The sequence below is a fragment of the Rhinolophus sinicus genome, linkage group LG02 (genome assembly GCF_036562045.2).
Source record: "Rhinolophus sinicus isolate RSC01 linkage group LG02, ASM3656204v1, whole genome shotgun sequence".
Lineage (NCBI taxonomy): Eukaryota > Metazoa > Chordata > Mammalia > Chiroptera > Rhinolophidae > Rhinolophus > Rhinolophus sinicus.
This window is the reverse complement of record NC_133752.1, coordinates 139,906,073-139,927,685: the sequence shown is the minus strand read 5'-3', so window position 1 is coordinate 139,927,685 and position 21,613 is coordinate 139,906,073. Positions and strand designations below refer to the sequence as shown.

Here is a 21,613-nt window from a genome sequence, read left to right as displayed (position 1 = left end):
TCATTATTGTTCCTTACCTTTTGCTAAAACTCCAGCTGGGATTTGTTTTAGTTGCATCAAAACTCATTTTCTTTCTTTTGCTAAGATACGCTGCCTGTCTTGTCTTCATTCAAGCTTGGTATTTTGCTCATTATAGACTCCTTTGCATTTTGACATTTAAAAAAAATATATTGCGTGAAAATACCACTCATCTTGATTATTTTAAAAAATATTGCATCAAAATACTTCTCATCTTGATTACTGAGTAGTTTGAAACCCCAGTGAATTTTGTACCCAAGGAGAGAGTGCCTCGTTCCCATCACCCTCATCCTGGCCCTGATAACACCCAAACTCAGCATCTTAGGGTCTTACAACAAATATTTATTTCTTGTTCACATCTCATTGGGGTTACAGGTCAGCTGCAAACTCTGATGGGCTCAGCTGGGCTCTGCTCAACTTGGCTGCACATGTCTTCTCTTTCCAGAACCCAGATGAAAGAGTAGGCTCTGTCTGGGATAGTCTGTTCTCATGGTGGAGGATGAGGAGAAGGGTATCATAGTCAGCTTGGGCTGCCATGACAAAATAGCACAGAATGGGGGGCTTAAACAACAGACATTTATTTCTCACGGTTCTGGAGGCTGGAAGCCCAAGATCAGATTGCCAGTATGGTCAGGGCCAGGAGCCTGGCTTACCGATGGCCACCATCTCACTCTGTCCTCACATGGCAGAGAGAGAATGAGGTCCAGTCTCTCCCTCTTCTTACAAGGACACCAGTCCCATTATGGGAATCCACCCTCGTGACTTTACCTAAACCTAGTTACCTCCCAAAGGCCTCACCTCCAAATATTGAGGGTTAAGGCTTCAAAAAAATATAAATTTGGGTGCACACAAACATTCAGTCCACAGCAAAGGGGCAATTACTGACATAAACTGTGATAAGTTATGCCCTGTATCTTCAAGCTTCTGCCCAGAACTGGCATCTTGTCACTTTGCCTGTGTTCCTTTGGTCAAAGCAGTCACAGGGCCAAGTCAAAGGGGTGGGATGTATAGTCTGTCTTCTGAAAGAAAGAAAATATTTGGAAGAACAATCCAATTTAGCACTCTTATTTGGCTAAAACCTGAACTCTGGGATACATGGTGTTGGACTCCTGGAGCTCATTCACAACCATTCAGGTTCCGCTCCCCTGAGCACATAGGATAGTATTCAGTGCCCCCATTTAAAGGTGGGTATAGCTGTGTGGTTTATTTTGCTTGATGGAGTGTTGTGGAAGTCATGTTTCACTTCCAGGCAGAAGCTCTAAGAGATAATGCACAATTGACTTCAGTCTCTTTTTCTACCTCATCAGTTGTGAAAGGCTGTGTGAAGAGTAACCTCAGTCAGCCTGTGTCTCTGAGTGAGCACAAACCCTCTGACAGCCGGCAGTGAACATGGAGAATGAGATGGATAAACTTTTATGAGATTTGAGGGTTGTTTGTTGTAGCAGCATAACCTAGCCCATCCTGACTAGTACATTTGACTTTGGAGGATGGTTCCCCTTCTTACGCATTTGTATTTCTAGGAAATAGGAGATAATCACTCTTCCCTCATAGGTTAGACCAGTGGTTGTAAAAACTAGAGGGTGAAAAAGTCTGATAAGAAACTGTAGATTTAGGTGTGTGTGGGGGCGGGGGGGTTGGTTGTAGGTGAAAAAAGTGAAGGGAATTAAGAAGTACAAACTACCAATTATAAAACAAGTCATGGGGATGTAATGTACAGGGAATATAGTCGTATCGTAATAATTATGTACGGTGACAGATGGTTACTTTTTAAAAAAAGAAGATTTACATGGTCTCAAAGTATCTCCTCACAAAGTACTTGTTAATTAAATATATTTCCAAATAAAGAAACAAAAAAACTAATTTAAAATCAGCAAAACCTTGGCTTGACTACACGAGTCACAAGAGTAATTGAGGAACCCTCTGAATATATTTATGTGTGACTATCATCTTCCCCATGTTTGGTTCCCCAATATTCCTTGCATTTGAAAGGGGCAGAGTTTGCCACACCAAAATATGCCTCTTTGAGGATACTGATTGTTTTAGGCTGTTAATTTTTCCCCCTCCCCCGCCCAACTGCAATTCGAGCCGTTGTTCTCAGTCTAGTGTAGGGCGCAGCTCCCTAGCCCACGTTGGTGTTACGAGTCTTGCACTCCACCCGGCTGAGGCCTTCCGGCTGCTCATTGTTCACAGTTTTAGCTGTAAAGCGCGCAGCTCATTGGCCCATGTGGGAATCGAACCAGCTACCTTGCTGTTAGGAGCACAGCACTCCAACCACTTGAGCCACTGGAGCGTCCCTAGGCTGTTATTTTAAGAAACTTCAGACTTGGGAGAAGCTGTGAAAACCAAATAGAGGTTATCCTGTAAAAGGAGATTTACATAAGGGAAATCTCCATTTGTTAGGGTGTCTCTCTCACTCTCCCAGGCCTACCATCACTATCAATGGAAAAGGCGTGGACTTCAATCTGCATAACAATCTTACCTTTGTTCACTGTGCTTTTCCTGGTTACCTCCCAGAACTGACTCTCCACCCCCAACATCTTTTTTGTCTTTAGCTGAAGGTGGTGTTTAAGGTGGTGGCTTCTGCTATTTTGGCAAGTTATTTGGTGTTTCTGGGTCTCTCCCAGGTACTCGTACACAGGAAGTATACGTTATAAACTTTCATTTGTTTTTCTCTGGCTAATTTGTCTCATGTTTGTTTATTATTCCAGCCAGAAGATCTTGAAGGGTAGATAATGTTTCCTCCCTGACACATTGTAGTAAAATTTATTTAAGTAGTTACAAAAGATAGAAAGGAAAAAAAGGAAGAAAGGAGGAAAAGTAGGAAGGAGGGAGGGAGGAATGGAAAATAAAGGAAGAAATATAGGCTGGTATAATAAAGTTTGTGATTTTTTTGCTGAGTAAACTTCACTGAGAGGGGAGAATTATTTCAGGAAACTAGATAAATGTCAGGATTGTGGACAAAAAAAGGGGTTCTAGGGAAAGTACCCCACAGGGTGATCTGATCATAAATTCCTAACTGGGCAGGTCATGGTGGGTAGTCATGCCTCAGGTGTGTCACTTCTTTAGTAAAAGGTTTATCTTTGCCTTAAGCAAGCCCTGTCCATTGTTTCTGTGCATGTAGGTTGATACACCTTTGAAATGCCCCTTTTCAGACCTGTCCTTCTAAAAGGTGACCATCCTCAAGAGAGCACATAATCTTGTTACTGTCTTGTAATCCAATCCCTGCCTTGCTTTCTCCCACCTTCATGTAATCTTCCTTACATTCCCTACCTAATTCCAAATGCATAAGAGCTGCAAACTATCATTGTAGGCAGCATTTTTTTCAGTCTGTTGAGATCTTGCTTTCAGGTGTATCTTGTTTGGCTCAAATCAAGTCTTACAAAAATTCTCTACAGGATTGGACATTTTTTACATTGACAGGATTAAAGGGTAGAGAATAGATAGAATATGAAGAAAAGACATTGTCAAAGGTAAGTTGTCAATTGATAAACAACATTTTTAAATACTTTATTGAGGGCATTCCCATGTTAGCATCAAAGGGAAGGAAAGCAAGCCAAGTTGTTTATCATCTACTTACCTGTATTGCTCTATCTAACAGATTAGATGACAGATAGTAGATAGGTAGATATATAGATGATAGTAGATAAAATGTATCATTTTGAAGTTTTACATATTATATGTATTTTGATAAATTTAGGTTACAAAGTAGAAATACAGAAACAAAATTTTAATTGTATGGTGTAGAGAAAGGTGGATGACATTCAAGGTGCAATTTCAGGCTTTGTCCAGAAGAGAGAGCAGTGAAACCACAGATAGCGTCATGGTTTCCTGAGTTTTTTGCTTCTGTTATTTCTCATCTGAGGAAGTGAGAATAGGGAACTGGGGATAGGAAGGCTATTGACATTAGACAGATAAATTTTTGGAGTGAGCGATTGTCTCCCGCGCTGCAACTTTAGAACCGCTGAACAAAACACCCAGCCACCACTGCCCAGGCTTGATTTTCTGTCTTGTTCCTTTCCAAGATGATATCCATTATTAGAAGCTTTTCATTCTTAAATGAACTGGTTAGAATCCAGAATGTGTTCATTATTTAATGAAAGATGGGTTTGTGTTACTGAAGTTTGATTGCACAATCAGAAACATAAAAAGTAGGACATTTTTCTCAAAAGATCAGTGTTCAAGTTTCTCAGAACTTCAATAGTTTTTAAATTCTTAATGTGAAAAGACAACTGTGATTACTTATATTTTATTAAATGTAATACATTCCTTAGTTTCACGTGCAAATTTCACTTAAAGTTACTGAACTTGAGTAAGTCCTACTTAAATAATCATCAAAGCCTGTGGGGATTCAGTTTCATGTTCACATGCGCATATCCTGTACAAGTGGGTCTGTCTCCTATATGTTTCACATTATCCAGACAATTCAAGGAAGGGGAAAGACAAACAGCCAATAAACACATGTGTGTAAACATGTTCATCTGTGCTAGTAATCAGGGAAAGGCACGTTTTAAACGTATTTTACAAATGTCTAACCACTAGGCTGTACACCTGAAACTAATATGAAATAATACTGAAGGTCAACTGAAACTGAAAAAAGTAATTTTTAAAAATTAACAGTAGATACCATTTTAGACTCATCATATTAGCAAAAGTCAAATTTGGGCACGTTCATGCACTGCCGGAGGCATTGAAATTGGTGCAACCACCTTGGCAAGCTATTTAGCACATATAATAAAGTTGATCATGCATATACCAGGCGATCCAGCAGTTCCACTCCCCTTAAGTTGAAAACCTGGGCTGCACATTACACTTTATCCCACTGGGTTATCAACCACCACCTTGTGCAAAGCTCTTGCATATGTGCATAAGGAAATAAATTCAAAAATGTTCATAGCAACATTGTTTATAACAGCAAAAAAACTGGAAATGACATAAATGTCCATCAACAGGAGTGTAGAGAAATAAAATGTGGTATTGAGTGATTTATTGAGTAGAAAACTAATGAAACTACACAAACTCCAGATACATGCAGCAACATGATTGTATCTCCCAAATATAATTTTGAGAAGTAATAGGCACAGAACACATACAATGTAATTCTACATCACAGTTAAGTGAATGCATTAAGCCTGTATATAAATCTTGTATTAGTTTTCTATGGCTTCTATTTAAAAATTTGCAAACATGTAATGGCTTAAAACAACACAGATTTATTATCTTACATTTCTGGAAATTAGAAATCCAAAACGGAGTGCACTAGGCTAAAATCAAGGTGTCAGCAGGACTCTCTTCCTTACTGAAGGCTATAGGGGAGAATCTGTTCAGTTGCTTTTCCCAGCTTCTAGAGGCCTTCCTCTGCTCATGGCATCCTTCCTCCATAATCAAAGCCAGCAACATCATGCTGAGTCTCACGCTGCTCTGTCTGTTTCCCCCCTTCTACTGCTCTTTAATTTATAAGGACCCTTGTGATTACACTGGGCCCACCGAGATAATCCAGTACAATCTTCCTCCTTTAAGGCAGTTAATTAGTAACCTTAATTCTATCTGCAACCTTAATTCCCCTTTGCACGGGAGGTACCATATTCATAGGTTCCAGGGACTAGGATGTGGACATTTTGGGAGTAAGAGGCGGGGCGGGGAGGGGGGAGGCAAAGCAGGGAGGTGGATTTTCCTGCCTACCACAAATCTCAAAAATAAAATGTGTGAAAGTAAGCAAATTAAAGAGTGATGTGTATTATTCATATAAAGTTTTAAAACAATAACACGATATTGTTTTAAACACGACCACGACATATTGCTTATGGGTACATACACATGTATTAAAAGTATAAAAGCACACATGTGAATGAGCAACACAAATTTCAGGATAAATGCCTCAGGAGAAGGACAGATTGGCAGAGGAATATACAGAAGCTTTAATTATATAGCAATGTTTGTTTCTTCTGAAAAAAGTGAGAAAATGAGATGTAAAGCAATACAACATTAGATTTAATAAAGCTTGATGATGGAAACATGGGTATTTTGTTATTTTCTGTGTTTTCTGTATGCTTGGAATATTTCATCATTTAAAATGATTGCACGCAGCCCCATTACACTGTCTCAGTAGGATGCCCATGCAAGTTGACCCATCCTGGAGAAATTTTATATCAGTGAACTTGACTTCTTTATTCCCTATTGTCTAACAGAAACACACAGGATAGGGTCCAGAGGCCTGTGTTCATGTTCAAAGGACTTCTATAATACTAGCTATATGGCCATACGCAAGTCTCTTCACCTCTGCTTTTCATTTATAAGTGTTAGTATTGAGAAAGAAGATACCTACCAAGAAGACCTTCTTGTGGCTAATTGGGCTTAAACTTTTAAAGAGCCTAGCAGCCATTTCTAAACAGGGGCCTCTCACACAAGCTGCACTTCAGGGAGAAGCCTGCACTGAACTTCATTATATGTATTATGTGATGTGTATCATATGATGCGCGTTGCTTCCTGCAGTGAACTGCCTGCCTGCACTGTGTTCCTGCCATCTGAGCCAACCCTTATAAAGGAGTTCCTGGAATCCTATTTCAACCAATACCACCAGAGACTTTCCCCCATTCAATCAGAGCTATACAGCTGTACCCCATCCCATTGGCATCTTCACGGACCAATCAGGGCAGCTCCATTCTGACCAATCAGGACAGTGCTTTTTGGACCAATCAAACTGTGAAGATTTGGAGTCCTCATTTGCATCAGGACAGACCAATCAGGGTCCAGGGATTTCTCTTTCTATAAGTCAGCTCTCTTCTGGCTGGGGTGTGCACTTTCCCTTTCCACTGAAGACAAGACTGGAGCAGAACAAAGCAGAGCAGATGGGTGAGACTAATACAGAGCAGGCCAGTGCTGAGTAGAGCAGTCAGGTGCAGGTGGAGCAGAGCAGGACCACCCCACCTCATAGCCCTGTTTCCCAGCCATGCTGCTTCGTAATTTGCGGAGTCCTGTTGGTATTGAAATAATACCAAGGACAGTTGACTGACACAAGGTAGTTTTGTTTTTTTGATTTTTGGTTTTTTGCTTTTTTGTTTTTCATTGAAGTAGCATTGGTTAATAATATATTATAAGTTTGAGATGTACATTATAATTTGATATCCATATACACTGTAGTGTACCCACCACAAAAAGTTTAATTTACATTCATCACCATGTATTTGACCCATTTCCCCCTCTCCACCTTGTCACAAGATAGTTTTAAGAGTCAAAAGAGACAATGCATATAAGTCCTATGAAAATGTTCAGCGGGCTGCCGCATTAGAAAGTAAATTGATAAACATCTCCTCTGAGTTGCTAATGCCACCCTTGGCAATGGGGCTTAATGTTTCACTCTGTGGGGCTGTGTCCATTAGCACTTGCTATGTTGCAAATGCCAGGAAACCTATCTCAAACCTGCTCAAAAAACAATAACACGGGAATTTGGAGGCTCACCGGCATAGAAGTCGGACAATTTTGGTGAAGTCTGGTACAGATTGATCTAGAGCCTCAAACCATGACACCAGGTATGACTGCATTTCTCAGTTTTACACTTGTGTCTCTGAGCTTCATCCTCAGGATGGATTTCCTGGTGGAGGCAAACCTTAGAGCCTTGAACCACTGAATCCAGCAGAAGAGTTTCTCTTCCTCTCTCTTTTCACTAAAATATAAGCTTCCTAGAACCTTATCTGTCTCCTTTCATTGCTGGATCTCTGGCATCTACAATGCTTGCACCTGGAATTTTTACTCACTAGACCTTTACTGAATTATAAATGAATAAACCTCAATAAGGCTGAATGAATTAGCCTTCATTTATTCACCTTTTCATTTTTTAATTTGTATTTAAGATAAATATGTTTCATATATACGAGTATATAGGTACTATCTACCAATATGCTTCTTTCTGATGCTTGTTTCCTCCTTTCCGAAGTAACCACAACCCTGAATTTTATCATTTTGTTGTCTTTTAAAAAAAATTATATATGTCTAAACACATATTGTTGATTGTACATATTTTTGAACTTTCTAAAGTGGTTTCATTTTGTACGTAGTCCTCGAGGACCTGTTTCTCTTGTTCTTCTTCAACATCATGTTTCTAGGAGTCATCTGTGCTGGTAAGTACAACTATAATTCCTTTATTTCTCACTGCTGTTTTATATTCCATTATATGAATAGGTGAAAATTTATTTCTGCTCTCTCATGCTTTCTGCCCTCTGTAAACTTCAAACTGCTCAAAAAATAAATGTAAAACGAAAATTTTAAGGCGGTACTGGTTCTGATTGGTTTGAGAACTACTGCTTTAAAGAAAGACATAATACATACAAGTTTAAATTTATACCCAAAATTAGAACAGGTGATAATCATTTTCCAAAGATGTTCTTTGCTTTGCAAAAGGCTATCCCTTGAGATTCTTTTAAATAGCAAATATCCCCATTATATTTAAGTAGAGTTCTACTTACCAACCTTGGCTTTCCTGGTTCACTCACCGAGAGCATATCTATATGTAAAATGAGGAATAACTGTGTACAGACTTGGGTCTCTGTGGGAGAGGTGACAAAATTAGGCAGCCTTAAAATGTCTGCTGCATAAGTATAATGGCAAGGGGGGGGGGGAGTCTGTCACTTATTTCCTTAAATATAAGCTTTAGTGATACACCTACTTATTGGTATAATAAATCTTTTTGTTGAACTTGGCTCTACATACTAATCCATCTCTGATTCTGACAACTGAATTGCAGCTGCCATTTCTTGCCTAACTTTGGCTGTTTTCCTCTGAGTAATTTTTTTTGTTTTTGTAGAAGTGATTGGGTTTAATACTTTCATCAGGATGAGCTCACTGAATATTCATATTCTGCTTATATTGTGCAACAGCCACATGGGAAGTTGTAGTAGGATTTCAAAGCAGAAAATAGTAACTTAGATGAGAAGGCTGCTGTGTGTGGGTGTTTGGAAGTTATGAATATGAGACTGAACACAGCAAATTCTATTTTAATACCAGTTTGTGCAAAATGGAACAGGTGATTTTGAGCAGTTGGTTAAAAATATTATAAAGCAGTTTTATTTGAAGAAAATTAAAGATATTTATAAGCCCTGATTTTTTTTTTTTTTTCCTTTAAAGAATTTCCTTGAAAATCAGAGACAAGTGTGTTTTGGGGGAGGGGAACTAAATTATACAATTGAACATTTTAGAAGAATCATTCATTCTCTTTTGCTTTTTCTCTCCCTGTGACCTTTAGTTTCATTACCTCCTTCTTTTCTACCTTTTCTCTCCTGAGGTCTCTCCTTAGTATCTTTTGCATTGACCCTTCCAGGGCCTCATCTAAACTCACCCTTACTGTTACATCTACCCTCTTGCCTACAGGGAAAAATGCATCAGAATGAAATTGGCAAGATCTCTTGACAGCTTGTCTTTACTACTCTGATGCCAGAAAAGGGAAAATGGCTACGTATTTGTATGGTCCATTTCCACAAGCTGCTGTTACATTATGGGCCAAATTTCTTTTAAAACAATGATTAATATTTCCTGATTGACTACTTGGCAAATCACACTGGACTAATCCAATCTATGAGTGAGTAGGATTTCCTTAGATTTGGGCCTTCCTTCATTTGGATGTTTGGAAGTGGGTTTTTTATTGTTGAATTTTGTTTACACCAGTTGCAGAGTGTGGAGCTCTGGTATTGCGTTGACTCATATGACATTGCAATCTTTTATGTTGAAAATGGTTCAAATATCAGCAGTGTCATATAGTTCAACGTCATATAGTTCAACTTAATAGATACTCAGTAAATATTTGTTGATTATAACTGAATAGACTATAGGACTCATTCTATAAAAGATTTGAAGTGGGATAAAGGAAATGCAGACACACAGTAAACTAATAAATTACAAAACAAACCCATTAAAACCAAAGAAATTCTCAATTAACATAGGAGGTTTAAACAAGGAGGTAAATAAGACAGAGCTAAACACACTGTAAGGTCCTTCAAGATTGCAAGGGTTTTGCTTTAAACTTGGATGTGTACTTGCTGCACCAAAATAATGATAATGACAAAAACAACCAACATTTATTTAGCACTTACTATGTGCCCAGCTTGGTGCTAAATGCTTCATACACACTTTTCATTTAATCCCTTCACAAACTAGGTAATTATTATCTCTATTTTACAGATGAAAAAGTTAAAACAAAAATTTTATTATCTTGCAAGAGAAAACAGTCCAGTTTCTTAGAGCTACATTAAATTGAAAAAAATCTTGACAATGTCAAGCAGTACTTGAGTAAATGCAGCACATCTTTTGTAAGGATGTTCTTTTAATATCCCCTTGGCCTTGAGCAAAGATTTTCACTCAAAAGAATCACCTGGGGACTTCCTCCTCACCCAAAATTTGGACCCTGTGGGTCCTTGCTCCTTAAAGTGTGATCTTTATGACAACATTATCAGCCTGGCTTAGAGTATTAGAAATTCAGACTCCCAGGCCTCAATCCAGAAGGCATCTGAACCTTATTTTAGTAAGATGCCCAGGTGATTTGCATGCACATTAAAGTTGAGAAGTGTGGCTTTAAGTGTAGAGGACGTCCCACGTGTCCGAATCCTAAGTCTCCCAAGGTGGTTCTGATGTAGGTGATTAATGGTAAGACCACACTTTATAAAACACTGCCCCAGGACATGATACTGAAATGCAATCCTCTGAAAGCATTACTGCAAGCAATTTGAGAAGCCAAGGGGTCAAGGAGTCAGGACAATGTCAGACGTGCACGCACAACAGTTGCTGTTCTGATGCTCTCTGGCTGGATCCAAGAATAAAACTTAGGATACTGGCAGGACTTCATCTACTTTTCCATCCCAAAAGGGTAGAGGAGAACATACCCCTTATCTAATGGGGAGTAGCAGAATGGCCAACCTCACACATGACATTCTTAGATACTGAAACTATAGCTAAATAAATGGTGTGAATTTGGCATTGACTCCTTAATGTATTTGTATTTAACTTTTAAAAATGATTTAAATTATTTACCACTGGGGCAAAGTGATACTGTAGTAAGGTACATGCTTTATTTTGTGGCTGCAAGGGCCCCGACCTACTCCAGGGTATATAGTCAGATGGTATTTTAACTTCTACTTCTGGAAATTTGGAGTGGTCCTGAAAGGCAGATACTAGATAACAGGGTGGGTTAATATATAGTAGGGATCCCAGATTTGGGCGCTCCAGATTGCTCACAACATGCCCCTAAAGCGTGGGAGTGTGGCAAGGGAATGGTAAGCTTTCAAGAACAACGTGCAAACAGCCATCCCAAGGTTTATAGCTAACAAAACAGCTACCACAAGGTGGAGCAAAGTCACAGAACTAGAACCACAGTTGTCTGTCTCCCAAACTTTGGTCGCCCTGGCTCTCTGAATTTCATCACAGGCATTCTCCATATCCAGCTTTGTGAAGCTATCAAATATGGGAAAGATAGGAGAACCTGAAAAAGAGAAAACTATGAAAAGAATAATTGACTTGTTAATCAGACTGAATGGCTGGGTCAGAAAAGCTTCACCAAGGAAAAATCATGAATTTGTCACACACATTTCACTGTAGGTAAACCTGCTTCACAAGTTTAAAGGGACCATAAGTTCCTAGGAAGCAGAATGGAAACTTAGGAAAACCCACTTTGGAGGCAAGCTGACATAGGCAGGAATTCTGGCCCAACCAGGCCTTTACACATTTGTTGAACTTTCCAGATTCTCATCTGTAAAATGAGGACAAAGGTGTATGCAAAATGCTTTGTTTCGTGGATGGGACCCAATCCTCAACGACAATCAGATGGTGGCTTACTAATATTAGGACATTAACATTCAAAAAAATGTACTGACTGTTTATTTCACACTATGATGAAGTCAAAGATAAAGATACTGTCTCTACTTTTCAAATAACTTCCCTTCAAAGACGATTAAAACTGAGATGATAATAACAACAGAGATAACTAACATTCACCAGGTATGTATAATGGTCTGGTGTTGCTATAAGCACTTTTAAAGGAATATTTCAGTGAGTGCCTATAATATCCCGAGGAGCTAGGCACTAACCCATTGTACAGATCAGGAAACTGAGGCCTCAAGAGGTGCAGTCGTTTTTATCAGGAAGCACCAGAGCTAAGATTCAACACCGGGCACCCTGTCTTTGGGGCTTATACCTACCACAGTGGTTTAGGTCTAGATCCAGCCAACAGTTCATTTCTAGGGGTTGCATTCTCTGCTACCAAGTTGCACTTCCCAGGTGCAAATATAAAATAAATTCCAGGAGCACCATGGATGGATGACATGAATCACATTTAGATTTGACTACGATAATCACCAAAGCGAGCTGCTTGCTTCTGGACTCTCTCTCCCCATGGCCAGCTCATGCTTCTAGATTGCCAACAGTTATCATTATAAAGCATGTATGTGATCGTGACACTTCTCTACTTAAAAGGCTCCCTGCTGTCTGCAGAACTGTGTCCAAGAGCTTAACAGAGGAGGCCTCTCCCAATTGGCCCCGACCTATCTCCCCAGCCTCTGCTTTGGATATTCTGGCTCTTGGCCCTACACTCTTACATAAGACAGTTTCACATGAATTTAGGGCAATCAGGGGTTCCATAGTTAACCTGTGTGGCAAAATGGAGAAAAACTTTAACGAAAAAAATTTTCCCCTTACGTTCTAGTCTGTTATAAAGAGATTTGCTAAAACAAATTAAAATTTAAAAAGCTGTACAAATTAAAAACAACGTGCACACACAATCAGTTGAAACGTACTCATAAATACATGAAAAATTCTAAGATTTTTCACTTTCTATCCGAGATCTTGTATTTTAGCGGAAAACATCTTGTAACTCTATTTGCAATTGCCCGAGTGTGCTACCCCCTTTTCTCCCTGGAATGCAACCCTTTACCTCTCAGAGGTGATAAACTACTTACTATTCACCTTTAAATCCAGTTCAAATACTAATTTTTTGAAAAGCCTTTCTTCCCAAATCCCGTACTGCGTCCCTTTTCCCTTCCTCAGGGTTCCCAAAACCAGGCATATTTCTGTCTCTTACATCATTATTGTACGGCCTATAATTATTCACTTATACAACAACAGACGGTGGGATCCTTTAGGGCAGGATTCTAATCACTGAATCCCTCACTCTTAGCTTGGTATTTGGCCCGCTGTAAGAACTTGAAAGTTTATCACTGGATACATGAATGAATGATCAAAGTCTAAAATTCCCTCCTCTTTCTAGATCTCTCAGGGAAAACATTTTTATACTGGACACGCCTTTGGACACTTTGATAAGTCAGGCCCATAATTTTGAGAAGTGATTTGAAAGGAGTCAAGGAAGGTCCCAAGCGGTAAAGGTGTCAGTCAAAGAGCTAGTGACCTCCTAAATGTGACCTGTTCCTACACCCAGCCTTTCTCACCATCCTAGCTCCCCGAGCTACTTCTACGGACGGGGAGACTATTGTAATCATTCCGGGTATTTCCTCGGCCTGGATTCATGAGTTTCGCCCTCCTTTGATTTTTAACAGCCAAGTTGTTCACCATCAGGCTCCAGTTTTCCTACTGGGGTCCAACATCTCGGAGTCATATCCCTTTCTGTGATGGAGACAGCGAACTCTGGACTTGGCCAATGGAGTCAGAAAAGAGCCCCCTCCAGAACTCCCACCCTCAATTAAAGAGAGTCCCTCTGGTCCGGAAGGGGTTTCCCAGCTGCTGGGGCTGTGATCCCCGCCGGCGCCGAGCGGAGCACAGCCGAGGGAGGCGCGGGGAGCGTCGCCCACGACTGCCCGGCTGAGCGCGCGGGGCGGGGCTGCGCTTGGCCACAGGAGGCATCCATCTTCCCGGACCAGCCCGGCGTTTCCTCACCGAGCGGGGCGGGGGCGGGGGCGGAGAAGGGCCCGGGCCACAGCGCCGTCCCCTGCAGCGAGGCCTGCCCCACCTCGCCGAGTCCCGCGCAGCCCGCTCAGCCGCCGCCGCCCGCATCTCGCTGACTGGGCACAGGGAGCCGCGGGCCGTGGGCGCGCCGGCAACTTTGCGGCCGCTGGGGGCGCGGCTCCTCCTGGTGCGAGTGCGAGTGTGCGTGTCACCGAAGGCCTCCTGGGGGCAGCAGCGGAAAGGGGGACGAAGAGAAAGGTAGCCTCGGCGTCCGGTGGCCGAGGAGGCAGAGGCCCCTCGCAGAGCCGGCTCTGGAGACCTAAACTCCAGCGGGGCTGCGCCCAGGACGCTTTCGAACGGCGCAGCAGCCGCCCTCCCGTCGGCAGCGGGACTAGCTTCAGGGCTGCGATCCCTTCTGCCTGCCCCGGGGGCAGCAGCAGCCTTTGCAGACGGAAGAGTGGCGGCCGCGGCAGCAGCATCCCAAGCCGGGCGGGACCACTGAGCGTCGGGGCCGGCGACTGGAGCAGGAAGGGAGGGTCGCGGCGCCCGCCCTCCACCGCTGGCCTTGCCCGGAGCGCCGGGTGCGGGTTTCTAACAATGGTGCGAAGCGCCGGCGCGAATCCCGCGTCCGCCCAGCGGTCGTAGAGGAAGTGGCCCCGCGCCGGGAGGGGTGGGCAGGGAGACGCCCCCCGCCGCTCGCTCGCTGGAGTTTGCCTGCGCGCCGGGCCTCTTCGGCCCCGAGCCCCGGCTCCCCTCCGGGTCACCGACGGCAGCTCGATCCAGAGAGTATGGTGCCAGCGCCCGGGTTAATCTAGTCCCCCGCTCGCACCTTTTTTCCTTCTCTCCCTCCTCCTTTACCTCCTGTCGGTGCTGCCTCTGGGTTCCCTGCGTGTGGGAGTACAACTCTGCCTCTCCAAGGAGACTGGTTTGTGACCACCTAACCTAACTTGCCCATTGAAAGCAAACCCAGAACAGCTGGATAATGTCCACTCCGAGCAGATTCAAAAAGGACAAAGAGATCATAGCCGAGTATGAAAGTCAAGTCAAAGGTAAGGATGGGAGCGGCCGCCCTGCTCCTTTTGTGTGCTTTCTTGTCATTGTGCTCGGGGAGTTGCGTTGCTAACTTGAGATCTGCGTTGGAGGAAGGTTGCGAGGGACAGTTCGGGCGCCCGGCTGAGCCACCTGGGGCTTCGTACAAGCCAATTCCAGTTCCAGCCCTGGTCCCATCAAACCCACAGGGAGCTGGAAACCCGCTGGCTCTCCCTGGCTACCAGCGCACCTCCGAAAGGCAGAGAACTGGCTTTAACTTAACCCCCTTCAGCTGGGCAACTTCCATGGGCGGCAGGCAGCAGCAGTGGTTCCTGCCCAGTTATCATCCTCGTCTTCATCCTTAGTATTCTTTTAAAATAATACCATTGTCACAATGCGATTTTTTAAGGAGTCATATTTCTGAAGTCTGAACACCGTGTGATCTAGAGCTTGATTGAGTGCAGGCAGTTTTGACATTTACACTGTTCACTCTTAAATTATTAGGGCGAGGCCCCGTTTTATAAAACAGCTCCCTAGAAGCCTGGCAGTTAAACCAAGGAGGGACTAGTGGAATCTGACTCTTCCTTTATAATGGGCCGGAATTTAGTACCATCTTTCACAGTGACACCGGAGTGTTGCTTTATCATTTGCTGGAAGCCATTGCATGTAAAATGAAGGTTTGAATATTTAAATAGTAGTTTCAATCCATTTACATTGTCAACTAATGAAGGAACCTAATTAAGATTGTTTTTGCTTAACGTGTTTTGTGGTTTAAAAAATATTTTTTTCTCTCCAGTACAAGTATTTTGTGTTGCTGTTGAAGTGTTTCATAAACATATTTTTATTCTTTTTTTTTTTCTCCTCTTTTGTGGTTTCTCACCTGGTAGCTTTCTCTATTGAGACAATGGATGGAATGTTGTGGTGGCTACTGTTCTTTGGACTATTCAATGCAAAGTTCATTAAAATTGCTATGTAGACACCTGTGTTTGTACAGATACAGGCTTATGAAAGGGCTATGAGAAAGGCATTCCTGTACTTGCCTTGGGAAAGGCAGGAGCAGCCTGGGTGTTCTTTTGTGTGGTCAAGTTGTGAAAATGCCTGGAGTCCTGTGAGAGGACCTGGTGGGGGAACTCGGTCACCTGAGTGTGAATCTGGGCCAACTCATCGTGTTGCTGGGCAAACAGTGTGCAAGCCCAGGGACTCATGTTTCCTTTATGCTGGTCCCCATAATGGAGTTAGGCTAAACATGGCTCAGAAAGATTTTTATCTGCTTGTAATTAAGATAATTTATACGTATAGGAACTGCTTCCATTGACATGGAAGTTTTATTACTAGAGAAGTAATTATTTCCGTAGAGACAGGTAAACTTTCTAATGAGCATAACCTTTCTTTTCTTAATGAGTTCAACACATTCTAAGGCAGAACTCTTGTTCATAATCACCATTCCTCTGTGCAGTTTTTCCACGTGGCTCTTTGTGGCAGGTCTTCCACTGGTGGCAGCCTGGCTTTCCTGCTGCCTGGAGCACTGGCTGGCTGATGTACTTCCTAGTATTGGTTTAGTTATTTCTGCTCTCAGGTCGTTTGTCCATGATCAAGTCCTTATCTGAAAAATATTCTTATGATTCATTTCTCTCAGTATAAATTCTAGAGTTACACGGTTACTTACATGCTTGAGAGTACAGACCCTCTACATTGATTAAAACTCAGTCACATGGGGTGTGTTGCAATGTTTAAAATGCGTATATCAAATTCAATCCAAGGAAAAATCATGAACATGGTGAAGATTGTTTTTGGAACACATTCTGTCCCATAGAAAGTGATCTCTCTATTCTCTTCAACCCTCCGCGCTTATACACACCCTGTGGTCTTCAGGCTGCTTTATGACTCTTTACTACACTTGACCTGCCCTCTCGTCAGGGCCTGTGTCCAGACTTTTAATTACCTCTCCTGCAGTTCTCACACATCCTGTGTCCAGCCCAGATCATTATATCCATATGGAAATATGGGAATAGGGTAATACAGTGAAATTGGATCTTACACACATTTAATGGCACAAATTCACCTGTGCTTGTGGGCAAAATCAAGAAGAGAGTGGGAGAGAAATGTCGCTTAAGTAGTGCCTGAGGCCAGCTGTTCTATGTGGCGTGAGTAGGTTCCTTAGTAAGGATAGCATGAGAGTCAGGACTCTAGTGTTGTTTCATTTCCTGAGTCCCTCTTTAAGGCTGAGTGTCTTACCTCAGCAGAGTGCTAGTCCAGTGTTTAAAGACATGTGTTTTTAGAACAACCAACTCTTTTAATTATAGCCAACTAGTTCATCTGATGATAAGCAAAAGAAACGTGGCCTCTTCTATTGCTGAAGGGAAACCTGGCTGTATTGGCCTCATTAGGAGAAGATACATGTCTGTCCCAGTGAATGAAGCCACAGATATTGGACTCGTTGGGTGACTTGGATGTAAGGGTGATTTCAAGAGTCGTTTTTGATCATGTGGGTGTGTGTGTTTTACCTTCTGACTTAGAACAGAGTATTGCCCTTTCTTATTCTCTTCCATTTCCCTAAACCAGTTGCATTTATTTCAGAATTTCTGAGATAATGGTTTGATCTAAAGGAATGACTCCAGATGTGGGATTTTGCCTCTGTGGCTGCCTTTACATGTTTTGGGAACAGACTTCACGGAGCTGGTCTCAACGGTGAAAAGAACATTCCTAAGTGATACTATGTTATTTTATGTGTAAGACCATAAATGTATCCAGTTAGATGTATCATATTGGGCAAGTCACTTAGCTTTTCTCTGAGTTTTGGTTTGCTTGCTGGTAAAATAAGGAGTTTGGATTCTCTCAATCCTAAATGCTTTGAGTCTAATTGAAGATGTTGTGTCAGTCATATTAATCACCTAGTAAAATTTTCAAGCTTTTTTGCATTTTTTCTTGGCTGCCTTGTTTTGGAAGAATCATCTTTGCTTTCACTTTTTTTCATAATGAATTCACAAACACTATCATGTTTCCCCGAAAGTAAGACCTAGCCAGACCATCAGCTCTAATGCGTCTTTTGGAGCAAAAATTAATATAAGACCTGGTATTATATTATATTATATTATATTATATTATATTATATTATATTATATTATATTATATTATATTATATTATACCTGGTCGTATATAAGACCCGATCTTATATTAAGACCGGGTCTTATATTATTAATTTTTGCTCCAAAAGACGCATTAGAGCTGATGGTCCGGCTAGGTCTTACTTTCGGGGAAGCACGGTATGTATTATTTGAGTTCTAAGGGAATTAAAATGTAATCCAATAGAGGATACATAAAAATAATAAAACCCATGTTCTGAAAAGGATAGCACAGAATTGCAAGAGGGAGGAGAATTAGAAATTACACCAGTACTTAAGAATAGGTAGGTTTAAATCAAGGACAAAGGACTGGGAGCAATAATTTAAAAGGAGTGTGTTAGCTAGGAAGAAAACTGACCATTTTATGCATGTTGGTCAACTTCCCAAAGATTTAGAATCCAGAGAAATTGATTTCTTGTTCGTGTCGGCCCTTAAAAAGCAAGTTTGTGTGGAAAATATGTGAAACGCAAACTGTTTGACTAGGCCACTTGTTAGCAAAAAGCTTAGCAATGAAAAAGATCGTTAACAAGTGGCTAACAGAAGATTTGGGGGTTCTCTGTGGGTTTTAGTGATCTATGTAAATTTTAGATTCCGCAGCAAAAATACTGTAGAGCACATATAAAAAATACTGGTTAATATATGGGAACCAAAAGTATCGAAAGATAACATTTTGTGAGGTGGGCCGCATAGACGGGACACTGCGTGCTTCTAATAACACATGTTGTTAGTTGCCGAGAGTTGACAGCTATTATTTGCAATATTATCCTAGGGATTATCTCATACTCATCTCCATGCCATATGTACAGGAAGTGCCAAGAAAATCTGTTGTTCTTTGACCACTCTGCGGCCTGAACTACAAAGAATACATTTTTGTAGCAGATGGCACATGAGGAAATGCCAGTTCAGTTTGGTATGATCCCATGTCATGCAATAGGTTTTAGTAGGGAAGTTAAAAGTGTTACTGTCATTAATATGGAACCTGTGTCTATATCTAATGTTCTGTCATCTAAAGTGGAATAGAAAACAGCAACAGTTTAAATTATGAATTAAAATTTTACAGCTGGGAGGGACTCAAACACTTCCTGTCCAACTCACTCATTCACATGAAGCAAGGAGGCGTAGTGACAGTTACACAGTTAAGTACCAGGGACTAGAACTCAGGGCCTCTGCTTTTTAGTAGCAGGCGTTCTACTTCTAGATTCCTCACAGAGCACAGTAGAGATACAGCATTTAACCTATTTAGACTTTATATTTATTAAAGGAGTCTTAATTGGACTTAAGGGAGAATAGCAACTCTGGTCTGTTAGCAGGAGGAGTTAATTAAATTGGTGAACTGCATCTAAGTTGTTTTTTCATCAAGATCGTTTCAAGAAACCAGGATGCCCAGGCAGCAGCTTCACATCAAGAAAAACAGTAGTGAATATGTACAAATGCAACTTGCTGGATATTTTGCTCAAGGTCATTGTAGCAATTGCAGTAAACCCTCTCAAGTTGCCCAGAAAACCTGCTTAGTTTCATGGAGTTCAAAAAATATTAAGGAGAGGTGGCTGGTTAGCTCAGTTGGTTAGAGCCCAGGGCTCTTAACAACAAGGTTGCCAGTTCGATCTCTGCATGGGCCACTGTGAGCTGCGCCCTCCACAACTAGATTGAAACAACTGCTTGACTTGGAGCTGATGGGTCTTGGAGAAATGCACTTAAAAATAAATAATGGTTTAAAAATGCATATTAAGGAATAATTCTGGAGAAATTTTTAAGCAAAAGCATGTCTTGAAACACAGTGAGTGTTGGAGTCTACGGAGGATGGTAAACCTCAGCTCTGACAATCTGTGCTGTGTTGTCCAGTTTGGCAACCAAACTGGTTCCGGTCTGATCCAGTTTCTGGATTGACCACACCCTTATTTCATACATGCTACTACCTCTTTTCACTTCAATTCAGACAGCTAAGAATTAGGATAAAGAAAAGGGAGTAAAGTGTATGTCTATCACTCAAGTCTAGTTTTAGTAGTTGCAGAGGTTGGGATTAGCAACAGTTACGTGAAGAGATGTTTTAGTTATGTAAGGTATTTTTATTTGTTGGTCCTGAGTTACTGTCTTGTTTATTGACAGTATGTGCTCTCCTGTTGATATCTCAGGATGGGAAGAAATGGAATGTAGTGTTTTCAAAGCAGAAACTTTGGTGTTAGCCATCCAGCCCTGTCACTAATTAGATGTGTGACCTCTAAGAGTCAGTTTATTCATTTGTTAATTGGGAATAAAATAGTATTTACCTCCTTGTCTTTGTGAGGCTTCAGTGACGTGATTTGTGGAAAATATGTACCACACGCTTGGCATTCAATAAATAGTCAGTAAAAATTAGTAATCGTTATGTTTAATTTTGGTTTTCTTTGCGTCTTTGCTTCTTGTTACATTCTGACTTAGATAACCTTTTTGAAATTCAAATATGTAATCTCCAATCTGCTACCAAAATAGATCCCAAAGTGGGCGAATCTTGAATTACCCTGATAAAGTGCCATGTGTTAGGTTGGTGCAAAAGTAATTGCAGTTTAAAAGGTTGAGAATAATTGCAAAAACCGCAGTTGCTTGTGCACCCACCTAATACTTATAGAATGGATTGCATTTCATAGTGGAAGTAAAAAGGTAAATATAATACGCAAACCAGACAGCTTCTCAGCTCCTTAGAAGGTAGATTTTATATTGTGTTATTTTTTTATCTAAGTATAAGTAACAAAGCCTCAAAGCACATTTTCTATGCTTGGGTTACCATGTGTTTGCTTACAACTTTTGTTTTGAATTTTCTATACCTTTGTTCAGTGAAGCTATATGGAAAATGAAAACTGAAGTCCAGTCAGTGGATTTTATTTACCTGCGGTGAAAAGGATTCTTACAACATCAAATAAAGTCGCTGACTTAATTTTATAGTCTTGAGAAAAAGATTTTCTTTTAAAATCAATACAGAAATGAAAATTTCACTTATAACTGCTAATTTGCTTCTGCATCATTAGGAAGCACTTTGATTTTTCCCCCCAGCTTTATTGAGATATAATTGACCAACAACAGATAGCATCTTGCTATTAAAAATTATTATTTGTGTATCTCCCACACCTCCTGATGCAGTGCTTCATTAAACATTTAAATGAATAGAGTAATAATTTTGGATTCTTATTCCTTTATGGTATTAATCAATAAATTTGAAGCTGTAAAAGCAAATTAAAAGTTTATTTAGGGACTTAAAGGATTTTAATCCAAGAAACGCAGATTCAGGTAGAACTTAAACTGCTCTCTGAAGAGAACAAGGAAAGGCACAGTTCACAAAGGCAAAAAACCACAAAATGTAATTCATGCCAATGAAGGATTGCTGATTTAGGTTAACAGGGATTGGTTAGTTCCAATATGCAAATGAAGGGGGTGAAAACTACAAGGAAGAAAGTCCACATATGTCCATGTAGCAGTTGTTCCCGGATGTTTTTGGCTCCCGGATATTTACAGCTGGGCCTTGAGCTGAATTTAGCAGCAGGTTTAGCAACCTAATCGCAGCTCAGGGAACTGAGGCACACTTCCCTACTGGCCTCCT

At 41.1% G+C, this 21,613-nt stretch overlaps 1 protein-coding gene across 2 annotated transcripts in view; it reads left to right on the top strand.

The window, feature by feature from the left end:
- Positions 1-13,767: 13,767 nt before the first annotated feature.
- The window catches only part of SRGAP1 (SLIT-ROBO Rho GTPase activating protein 1), a 244,840-nt gene continuing 236,994 nt past the window's right edge, over positions 13,768-21,613 (top strand). For both annotated transcript variants that reach the window (XM_019732457.2, XM_019732456.2), the window contains exon 1: positions 13,768-14,939. In XM_019732457.2, the coding sequence (XP_019588016.1) occupies positions 14,873-14,939 (67 nt within the window). In that variant the 5' untranslated portion in view covers positions 13,768-14,872. The remainder of the gene's footprint in view (positions 14,940-21,613) is intronic.